The following is a 12,158-nucleotide window of genomic DNA, read 5'->3' on the forward strand; positions in this document are numbered from 1 at the left end:
TGTAATAAAATATCCCCGAAAGGAGGGAGGCAGAGGGAAACTTTATATTACAGACAAAAGAATGTCATTTGATGCAAGCAGAAGGAAGCAAGAGTCAGAAGACTGAAGAGAAGGGTTCATAACCTTTCCCACCTCTTGATATGCTGGAAAAGGATAGACTCGATTTCCTTGCCTAGAGTAATGTACCTATCTTTTCTCTCCTTTCCCTCCCTTCTCTGTTCTTCAATATGACTGACTGGTGGCCAGGAGATATAAGCCCCAAGAGTGTGTTACTGTTTCAGACACTTCCAGACACAAGATCTGGTTCATATTTAAATTCCCAGGAGTAAAGAAAATTTAAGGCTAAAACCACTGAAGTTGGCAATAAGGTAGAATAAGAAAGTTCATGAACTTCTGTGAGAAGTATAAACCAGCCCAACCGCTTCTATGAAGCTAACAAGAGCAGGTGTCCTGAATTGGCAACCTGCTCAGCATATTTGAAAAACATCAAGAATGTCATTGTGGCTAAAACAGAGTGACTTAGAGAGCTGGGAGTAGGGTACTCGGGGAAATAGCCAAGGAGGCAAATTGTAAAGTGACTTTTTAGGACAAGTTTAAGGACTTTGGAGGAGCTCTGGTGGACAGTGGTTAAGCAGTTGGCTGCTAACCAAAAAGTTGGAGTTCCAAACCCACCAGCAGCTCCACAGGAGGAAGATGTGGCTCTCTGCTCTTATAAAGGTTGCGGCCTTGGGAACCCTACAGGGCAGTTCTGTTGTGTCCTATAGGGCCGCTATGAGTCAGAATCAACAGCAATGGGATTTGGAAGGACTCTGGGTTTTTTCTAAGTATGACAAGAGTCCACTGACATGTTCAACATTATTATTACAGGGAAAAGAAATAGCATATCTGACAACCTGAAAGAACCAGACCCATTCAGATAAAAGATTTATCAGACTGGAGCTTAAGGTAGAGTTAGGGTGAGTGTTAGGTTTAGGGATAACCAGAGAAGAGCACGAGGGGGAAATGGGGATGATTTTGCACAGAGACAGGACAGGATCAGCTGTAAGAGCTAGGAATCCTAGGGAGATCCATCTGTAACCCATAATAGAGAGGGCGGAAATAAGAGGACAGCGTTGCGAGATCTACAAATGTGTGAAATACCAGCGAGGAGAGTTGAAGCTCTGCTAGATTCCTGTTGCTCCAAAATAGAATTCTTATATAGACACTGTTACTTGATGGAGCAGATCCAAGTTGGGAGCCACCAAGAAGTAACATGACCTTCCTTTTCTCATCTGAAATCTCTACCTTCTTTCTCTCCGCACTCACACGATCTATCTCTTAAGTATGACCATGCCTATGATTCTAATTGTGGCACCCATGGCTATGACTATCTGGTTGACCTCTGTCCTAACTGGTGTGGTTTTGGGGTCTGTGGGAGTGGTGGGAGTGGTCTTTGGACAGCTCTGACTCTGTGCACCAGGAGTTTCTTCCGGCTGTGCCAATCTTCTACTAGAATACCCACCAGGAGTACTAGAATCACAGCACCAAGGCATATCCGGACCAAATTGCCCTTGGTGTAGTACTGGTGGGCAAGGCCTGGATAAATGAAAGACGGGAACAGGTGAGAAAAAGCTCATCTCTAGGTCCCACTCGAAGCCATATCCTGGGTTTCTCACAGCCCTATTCCCAATCTGAGATCGTATTCTCTACTTGTTAGGATGCCAATCTCTTTAGTAGGGTGTCCCTCCCCTTCCCACCAAGGGCTGGGGCTAGATAAGCCCAACTCCTGGAACATTATTTCCCCTGTACAATGCCCCATTTGTGGCTGATATGACAGTACCTGGTTATCTGGGTAATTGCAGAAGACTATAAAGTTGGGGAAGAGATGTAAGTTCTCTGACTCTTTAAAGTATCTCAGCCTTTCTACTGTATCTCGCTGCCCAACTCCAGTCTCCATAATGTTGATATTCCTCCAACTCCTTAATGTCTTACAGACCAGAACCCCAAATCATAGTTGTAGCTTCTTATATGGAAAGGAATTAATTTTAGGTGAAGAGACAAAGGTGAAAGGGGAGTAAGTAGGTCTTGAGAGGACCACTTACTCACCGGTTGGAGAACCTGACTCCGTTGAAAAGACAGCAATGTTCTTAGAAGTCCCTGGGAATCAAAATAGAGTAAATGTGAAGGAATAAGACCATATCTTCTAGCGCAGCCCCTGCTCCAAGCACACACATTTAGGAAGCAGAATTCAATGGCATTTCAGAAGAGCATGAACAATAAATTCAAGATGTTGAGATTTGAACCCCAAATTGATCACTTATTAGATGTGAGGCCTCTGGCAAGTGGTTCAAACATCTATGAGCCCGTTTTCTGTCCAATGAAAATAATATTGTTTATAACATAGTTGATGTCCCTAATCTCAGAGCCCACCTCCATCCCATTCCCTATCCTCAAGCCAAGGATTTTCCTGGGAAGAGTCAGGTGGTTTAGTGAAGTGAATTAATAGACTACAGCCTTAGATGATGGGAGACGGAGGCCATCCTCACACTCCTTTCTGCTGACCTAAAAGTGCCAGGTTACTCACTGATTGTGGAGCCTTTTTTCGTAGGTGAGATGATCAGTTTTCTGGAGGTTTCTGGGAATTCTAATCAGGAAGATTATAAGTAATGGAGTAGTTTCCAGTTCTGTTCCACATCCCCTTTATGTGATATCTGGACTCTATGGACCTCTCCCCTTCTCAGGCACACACTGCACAGTGAGGAGAGACAAATTCAAAAGATCCTAGGACTCTCTCCATGGTCTAATAAGAAGTGGATTCATTTACCAGTTGATGGACATTGGCTACTATGAATAATGCTGCCATGAACATTCAGATATACATTTTTGTGTGGAGTGGAATTGCTGGGTTATATAATAACTCTATGTTTAACTTTTTGTTGTTGTTGTTGTGCTTTAAGTGAAAGTTTAGAAATCAAGTCAGTCTCTCATACAAAAATTTATATATACCTTGCTATATACTCCTAGTTGTTCTCCCCCTAATAAGACAGCACACTCCTTCCCTCCATTCTCTTTTGTCGTGTCCATTCGGACAGCTTCTGACCTCCTCTGCCCTCTCATCTCCCCCCCAGACAGGAGCTGCCCACATAGTCTCATGTGTCTACTTGATCCAAGAAACTCACTCCTCATCAGTATCATTTTCTATCCCATAGGAATGATTCCTGTCTTGGGCTAACAGAAGGTCTGGGGACCATGACCTCTGGAGTCCTTCTAGTCTCAGTCAGACCATTAAGTCTGGCCTTTTTACAACAATTTGGGGTCTGCATCCCACTGCTTTCCTGCACCCTTAGGGGTTCTCTGTTTCGTTCCCTGTCAAGGCAGTCATCGGTTATAGCCAGGCACCATCTAGTTCTTCTCATCTCAGACTAATGTAGTCTCTGGTTTATGTGGCCCTTTCTGTCTCTTGGGCTTATAATTACCCTGTGTCTTTGGTGTTCTTCATTCTCCTTTGCTCCAGGTGGGTTGAGACCAATTGATGCATCTTAGATGGCCACTTGCTAGCATTTAAGACCCCAGATGCCACTCTTCAAAGTGGGGTGCAGAATGTTTTCTTAATAGATTTTATTATGCCATTTGACTTAGATGTCCCCTGAAACCATGGCCCCCAAACCTCTGCCCCTGCTATACTGGCCTCCAAAGCGTTCAGTTTATTCAGGAAACACTTTTGGCTTTTGTTTAGTCCAGTTGTGCTGACCTCTCCTGTATTGTGTGTTGTCTTTCCCTTCACCTAAAATAGTTCTTATCTACTATCTAATTAGTGAAAACCTCTCCCTCCCTCCCTCCCTCCTTCCCCACTCTTATAACCATCAAAGAATATTTTCTTCTCTGTTTAAACTGTTTTTTGAGTCCTTATAATAGTGGTCTCATACAATATTTGTCCTTTTGCACCTGACTAATTTCACTCAGCATAATGCCTTCCAGATTCCTCCGTGTTATGAAATTTTTCACAGATTCATCATTGTTCCTTATTGATGCATAGTATTTCATTGTATGAATACACCATAATTTATTTATCCATTCATCTGTTGATGGGCATCTTGGTTGCTTCCATCTTTTTGCTGTTGTAAACAGCGCTGCAATGAACATGAGTGTGCATATATCTGTTCATGTAAAGGCTCTTATTTCTCTAGGATATATTCCAAGGAGTGGGATTGCTGGATCATATGGTAGTTCTATTTCGAGCTTTTTAAGGAAGCACCAAATCGATTTCCAAAGTGGTTGTACCATTTTACATTCCCACCAGCTGTGTATAAGTGTTCCAGTCTCTCCACAACCTCTCCAACATTTATTATTTTGTGTTTTTTGGATTAATGCCAGCCTTGTTGGAGTGAGATGGAATCTCATTGTAGTCTATGTTTAACTTTTTGAGGAGCTGCTAAACCGTTTTCCAAATTAGCTCTATGAGAGCTCTGACCTCACATCCTTGCCAACACCTGTTATTTGCCCTTTTTTATTATTGTAGTATCCTAGTTGGAACAGTAAATTTTATGGTATGTGAATTATATCTTAATCATGGAGGCTGGCTGGACTCCTGGAATTATTGCCCTGAGATAATCTCTAAGTCTTAAACCAAAAATATTCCCTAAAGTTTTCTTAAAGCCAAACAATAGTTTAACTTAAATAGTAAAAAATGTCTGCCCTGAGCATTATGCTCTTTTAAATACTATCTATATGTGATCAGATTGACAATAGTAACTCAAAAGACTAGATAGGAAGCTTAGGGGGCAGTGTGTTTATGTTAATAGGGGAGGAACAACTCAGAAGGAGGGTGAGGATGACGGTACAACTCGAAGAATGTAATCAATGTCACTAAATTATACATGCAGAAATGGTTGAATTGGTGTATGTTCTGCTGTGTATATTCTCAATAACAAAATAAAATTTAAATATATATATATATATATATGGAAACAAAAAAGAGGATCATCAGGTCTACATGAGCTCAATAGATGAACAAACTGATACTAGCCAACGAGCATAGGAGGCCCACCTCTTTACTAAGGCCATTTTCTTAACTAGGGGCTTCCCATTGTTTTCACACAGTCATTTAAACAGTTCCTGAACCCCCTCAACCAATAAATTTGTAGTTCCCACTGAAGGTTGGGACCTTCCCTGGGAGCCTTTTTATGGTAGAACCAGCTCAGCAAAACCTAGCCTATCGCACCTGTCTGTAGTATAATGAGAGCTTGGAGCTTATTTGTTCTCTGCTACATCTCTTCTTGTGAGTTTCACTGATAAATCTTGCTTTAATTTAGATCTAAACACACCGTGTGGTACATGCATGCCATGTGATACTACTCAGCAATAAAAAGAAATGAACTATTGATAAACGCAACAACTTGGATGGATCTCAAGGGCATTGTGGCTGAGTGAAAAAAGTCAATTCCAGTAAGTTATATACTGTATGATTTCACTTACATAACATTCTGTAAATGACCAAATTATAGACTTGCTGTTACTTGCTGTCAAGTCAATTCTGACTCATGGTGACCCCATGTGTTATAGGGTAACACTAAGTTCCATAAAGTTTTCTTGGTTGTACTCTTTTTTGTCGTTGTTGTTGAAAATAAACACGGCAAAATATATACGAATTCAAAAGTTTCTACATGTACAATTCAGTGACATTGATTACGTTCTTGAAGTTGTGTAACCATTCTCATCCTCCTTTTCTGAGTTGTTTCTCCCCCATTAACAAAAACTCACTGCCCCCTAAGCTTCCTATCTAAACTTTTAAGTTGCTGTTATCAATTCGATCCCATACAGGTAATACTTAAAAAAGCATAATGCTCAAGGCAGACATTTTTTACTAGTTAAGGTAAACTATCGTTTGGTTTTAAGAAGACTTCAGGGGATATTTTTGGTTTAAGGTTTAAAGATTATCTCAGGACAATAGTTTTAGGGGTTCGTCCAGCCTCCATGGCTCCAGAAATTATGGAGTCCATAAGAATTTGACGTTCTGTTCTGAATTTTCCCTCTTTTGATCAGGATTCTTCTATAAAATCTTTGATCAAAATATTCAACAATGGTCCTTAGCAGTAATCTTTACAGAAGCAGATCGCCAGAACTTTCTCCCAAAGAGCCTCCGGGTGAGTTTGAACTGCCAAACTTTAGGTTAACAGCTGATTGCAAACCACTTGCATCACCCCAGTTCCTCAAATTATAGAGCGGGGCACAAATTAGTTTCCAGAGACTAGAAATGGTGTGGGGAAAGGGGATGAATCTGACTATAAAAAGGTAGCACAAGGGATATCTCTGCGGTGATGGGATAGTTCTATATCTTGATTGTGGTGGTGGTTACACAAATCTACACATGCAATACATTGATACACAGCTATCCACACTGGTTATACCAATGTCAAATGCCTAGTTTTGATGTTGTATTATAGTTATGCAAGATGCTAAAAAAGGGGGGAAACTACAGAACAACCAAAACACAATGAGAATGCTGACACATTGTGGAAAACATATCTAATGTCACTGAACAACTTGTATAGAAATTGCCAAATGGGAACCTAATCTGTGGTGTAAACTTTCACCAAAAGCACAACAAAAGTTGTTGTTTTTTTTTTTAAATGGGTGCACAGTACATGGGATCTCTCTGTCTTTGCAACTTCTTGTGAATCTGTTTTTGTTGTTGTTATTAGTTGCAGTCGAGTTAACCCCAACTCATGGTGACCCCATGTGTGCAGAGAACTGTGCTCCATATGGTTTTCAAGGGTATGACCTTTCAGAATCAGATTGCCAGGCCTGTCTTCTGAGGTGCCTCTGGGTGTGTTTGAACCACCAACCCTTTGACTAGTAGTTAAGTGTTTGACCGTTTGTGCCACCCAGTTGCCCTGTGAATCTATAATTATTTCAAAATATAAAGTTTTAAAAATCCAACAAGAAGCACACACACACAGTATGATACTGTTTTATGCGTCCCTGCCTCATTTGACATGACACCCTCACATTGCCCTCTACCCCACGTATCTGCAAATTCTTGGTCATTCATGGCCCTTTTTAACATTCCTCTTGTTTCTTGTAACCTAGGACTGCCACTGAGACTCAGAAAATGTTAGAGATGCCACAGTTTAGCAGATTATTTCTTAAAACAAGATTATCATCCAGGACACCAGAATCAGCTGAGATGCTTTTGAACATGGAGAAATACTGTGTCCCACACAAAACTTAGTGCAGTGGTTCTCACAGTGGGGTCCCCAGGCCAGCAGCATCAGCATTACCTGAGAACTTGTTAGAAATGAAAACTATTGAACCAGAAGAACTAGATGGTGCCCGGCTACCACTACTGACAGTTCTGATCAGGACCACAATAGATGGACCTCGATAGAACGAGATAAAAACATGGAACAGAACTCAAATTCTTAAAAAGTCCAGACTTACTGACCCAGTTGAGACTAGAGGACTCCCTGAGACTATCACCCTGAGATACTCTAAAACTTGAACTGAAACTAGCCCCTGAGGTCACCTTTTAGCAAAATAACAGATTGACGCACAAAATAAAGGATTACCCACAAATACAGTGCCCCATTAAAAAACCATCTATGTGAGACCAAAAGGCCAACAATTACTCTAAAGCAAAAACAGAAGATAAGACAGCAGGGAAACTAGAGTATTGGAAACAGCAGAACCAGAACACAATTAAAGAGAATGTTGACACACTGTGAAAAACGTAACTAATGTCACTGAAAAATTTATGTAGAAATTGTCAAATGGGAACCTAATTTGCTGTGTAAACTTTTACCAAAAACACAATAAAAATTTTTTTTTAATGAAAATTTTTAGATTCCACCTCAAACGTCCTGAATCAGAAACTCTGGGGGTGGGGCGCGGATGTCTGTACTTTAATAAGCCTTTTGCATGATTCTTATAAGGATCCCACGTGGCACAATGGTTAAGCACTCAGCTGCTAGCTGAAAGGTCAGGGGCTCAAACCCACTAGTGGCTCTGCAGAAGAAACGAGCTGACAATCTCCTTCCGTAAAGATTACAGCCTAAGAAACCCTATGGGGCAGTTCTACTTTGTCCTATTACAGGGTCATTATGAGTCAAAATTGACTCTACTGGCACCTAGCAACAACATGATTCTTATCCACATTAAATTTTGAGAACCACTGAACTATAGAAAAAGGAACCCTGGTGGCACAGTGGTTAAAGCGATCAACTACTATTCGAAAGATCAGCAATTTGAAGCTACCAGCCACGCCCCCAGAGATAGATGTAGCAGTCTGCTTTTGTAGAGATTTACAGCCTTGGAAACCCTATGGGGCTGCTATGAGTCACAATCGACTTGACAGCAGTGGCGTATAGAATCAGGCTTAGAAATGGAGTACAGGAATCCACAACTTGACAAACTGCTCAGATTATTCTTCTACACTTTAGGTATTATAAACCACCTACCTATCACAGGATAGAGACATGGTATAGGTCAGCACATTAATATCTATTATCCTAAGGGAGCCTTGGTGGCATAGCGGTTAAGCACTTTCCTGCTAACCGAAATGTTGGTGGTTCAAACCCACCAGCCATTCACAAAAGAAAGATGTGGCAGTCTGCTTCTGTCTGTAATGGTTGTTGTTGTTAGGTGCCGTCAAGTCGGTTCCAACTCATAGCCACCCTATGCACAACAGAACGAAACACTGCCCAGTCCTGTGCCATCCTTACAATCGTTATGCTTGAGCTCATTGTTGCAGCCACTGTGTCAGTCCACCTCATTGAAGGTCTTCCTCTTTTCCACTGACCCTGTACTCTACCAAGTATGATGTCCTCCTCCAGAGACTCATCCCTCCTGACAACATGTCCAAAGTATGTAAGATGCAGTCTCACCATCCTTGCTTCTAAGGACCATTCTGGTTGTACTTCTTCCGAGACAAATTTGTTCGTTCTTTCGGCAGTCCATGGTTTATTCGATATTTTTCGCCAACACCACAATTCAAAGGCGTCAATTCTTCTTTGGCCGTCCTTATTCACTGTCCAGCTTTCACATGCATATAATGTGATTGAAAATACCATGGCTTGGGCCAGGCGCACCTTAGTCTTCAGAGTGACATCTTTGCTCTTCAACACTTTAAAAAGGTCCTTTGCAGCAGATTTACCCAATGCAATGTGTCTTTTGATTTCTTGACTGCTGCTTCCATGGTTGTTGACTATGGATCCAAGTAAAATGAAATCCTTGACAACTTCAATCTTTTCTCCGTTTGTCATGATGTTGCTCATTGGTCCAGTTGTGAGGATTTTTGTTTTCTTTATGTTGAGGTGCAATCCATACTGAAGGCTGTGGTCTTTGATCTTCATTAGTAAGTGCTTCAAGTCCTCTTCAAGCAAGGTTGTGTCATCTGCATAATGCAGGTTGTTAATGAGTCTTCCTCCAATCCTGATGCCCCATTCTTCTTCACATAGTCCAGCTTCTCGGATTATTTGCTCAGCATACAGACTGAATAGGTGTGGTGAAAGAATACAACCCTGACGCACACATTTCCTGACTTTAAACCAATCAGTATCCCCTTGTTCTGTCCGAACAACTGCCTCTTGATCTATGTAAAGGTTCCTCATGAGCACAATTAAGTGTTCTGGAATTCCCTTTCTTCGCAATATTATCCATAGTTTGTTATGATCCACACAGTCAAATGCCTTTGCATAATCAATAAAACACAGGTAAACATCCTTCTGGTATTCTCTGCTTTCAGCCAGGATCCATCTGACATCAGCACTGTGGGTTGTAATGATTACAGCATTGGAAACCCTAAAGAGCAGTTCTACCCTGTCCTATAGGGTTGCTGTGAGTTGAAATTGACTAGAAGGCAATGAGTTTATTGATTTTTTACTCTTTTTACAGGGAGAAATAAAGAACTTTTTAAATAAAGCAAATTCATGAAAGAACCAAGTGAACTAAATTGAGAGATTTAGACAGAGGGAAGGATGGATTAACGTGCTTCATATTCCAGACACAGGAGAAGCCTACAAAACTTACCTGATACAGGTGTAGGTCGCTTTGTGGGTAACCAGCTAGGAGTCACAGAGGTTCCTGAGAAATCATAAAAGGAGAGAAATCTGTGCTTCTGTGTGTGGATCCTGAGCAAATAATAAAACATTTCTGCAACCCGGTTGCCTCACCTCACCTTTATACTCATAGAGAGTGAGTATAAAGAAGCTTACTTCACTGTTTTTTGTGGATATTTAAATATCATTTGAAAAGTCCACATCCCATCTCCTGGCACATTCTGGAGCTAATTAATAATGATGAAACCAATAGCTGTCTTCCCCCCTTTTCCAATCTCAGTTCTATTTCTCCTTCTGGATATCCATAACTATATCTTCATTTTGTCCCTGGGAGCAAAACCAGCTCCTTGTCTCCTGGGGAATCAATGGGGGGACTGGAACTGTGGAATAAGTTGGTGCAAAGGGACAGGTATCACATATGAGGGAATCCCTAAGGAGCAAAACTCATTCCTTTTTCATCTCCCATCACACTGCAAATCTTCTTCCCACCACAATATGTTTACACATACAATTCCACCCATGTGCACACCACCCCAATTCCATCAACCTAGTTAGCGCTTAAAATCCATTGTCATGGAGTCAATTCTGACTGATAGTGACCCTGCAGGACAGAGCAGAACTGCCCCACAGGGTTTCTGAGGCTGTAATCTTCACAGAAGCAGAGCGCCACATCTTTCTCCCATGGAACAGTTCGTGGGTTTGAACCATCAATTTTTGTATTTGCAGCCAAGTATTTCACTACTGCATCACCAGGGCTCGGTTAGCACTTACTGCCCCCTTCAATCCAGATCAAACACTGATTACTCTGAGAAGCCTTCTCAGACTACCTTCCCTTCTAGGTTCTAAAAGCACTGTACTTCTCATAGTGCTTATCAGGGGCACAATTATACATGCGTTGGATGCATCGTTGGTTAAAGCCTGTTTGCTCTACTAATTGTTTTATGTATGTATGTTTGTGTGGCTGTCTGTGTGTGTGTAAGGAAAAAACACATTGTTAAAAGGAAGGTTTACTCAATTATACAATCAGCCCCCAGTGATCATTGGCCAAAGCGTCACCTGAAAAAAACCAAACCTGTTGTCATTGAGTCAATTTTGACTCATAGTAACCCTACAGGACAGAGTAGAACTGCCTTATAAGGTTTCCAAGGAGTGCCTGATGGATTCAAACTGCTGACCTTTTGGTTAGCAGCTGTAGCTTTTAGCCACTGCACGGCCCTTTAAATATGCTGGATTAAAGAAGCAATAAGTGAACAGGAACTCAAAAAAGGTAAATCTATTGAGACAGAAATAAGATCAGAGGTTTTCTGAGTCTCGTCTGATGGAAATGGAGAATGATTGCAAATGGGTATGAGGAATCTTTTGGGGGGTGATTGAAGTGTTCTAAAATTGGATTGTGGTGATGGTTGTACAACTCTGTAAAGTTACTGAAAATTGCTGAATTGTATACTTAAAACAGGCGAATTTTATGGTATGTAAATAATACCTTCGTAAAGCTGTTAAGAAATAAAGGTCCCTGAATCAAATGATTCATACATTTATCAAATATTTACTAAGCACCAACAATAGCCCAGAAACTGCTGTTAATACTGAGGTACAGCAATAAAGAAATCTGATGAAAATGTCTTCTGCCTTTCTGGAGCTTACATTCCAGAAAGAACAGGTAGATAATAAACACCACAAATCAGTATAGTGTATATGACATCAGTGTAATGGAGAAAAATTAAACAGAGATGACTAGTGTGTGTTAGAGTGGCAAGAAGGTGACTTTTGATGGAAGACCTGAAGGAGCTGATGGAATGAGCCATGAGAATACCTAGGAGCAGAGCCTCCTAGCAAGGGCAAAGTCTCTGGGGCAGTAGTAAGCCTGAATATTCAAATAAAGTCAAGAAGCGTAGCATCTATAAAGCAGAGTGAATGAGGAGAGCAGTAGACAGGTGATCAGAAAGGTAGAGATGGGAAATAAGATTGCACAGAAACTTAGAGGTTTTGGAAAGGAGTGTGACAGGAGCCACTGGCCAACTCTGACCAAAGGTATGAAATAATCTGACATAAGTTTTTAAAGGAACCTCCGGCTGCAGCTTTGAAAACAGTCTAAATATGTCAAAGATGGACACACAGAAACCA

At 41.1% G+C, this 12,158-nt stretch overlaps 1 protein-coding gene across 1 annotated transcript in view; it reads right to left on the reverse strand.

Moving 5' to 3' along the window:
* Nucleotides 1–1,077: 1,077 nt before the first annotated feature.
* Nucleotides 1,078–12,158, reverse strand: part of GP6 (glycoprotein VI platelet) — a 42,300-nt gene continuing 31,219 nt past the window's right edge. Inside the window, exons 13-15 of the mRNA XM_064293188.1 lie at nt 10,006–10,059; nt 2,086–2,136; nt 1,078–1,575 (exon numbers count right to left, since the gene is read on the reverse strand). Coding sequence (XP_064149258.1) covers nt 1,367–1,575; nt 2,086–2,136; nt 10,006–10,059 — 314 coding nt within the window. The 3' untranslated portion in view covers nt 1,078–1,366. The remainder of the gene's footprint in view (nt 1,576–2,085; nt 2,137–10,005; nt 10,060–12,158) is intronic.

This window comes from Loxodonta africana, chromosome 11 (assembly GCF_030014295.1).
Source record: "Loxodonta africana isolate mLoxAfr1 chromosome 11, mLoxAfr1.hap2, whole genome shotgun sequence".
Lineage (NCBI taxonomy): Eukaryota > Metazoa > Chordata > Mammalia > Proboscidea > Elephantidae > Loxodonta > Loxodonta africana.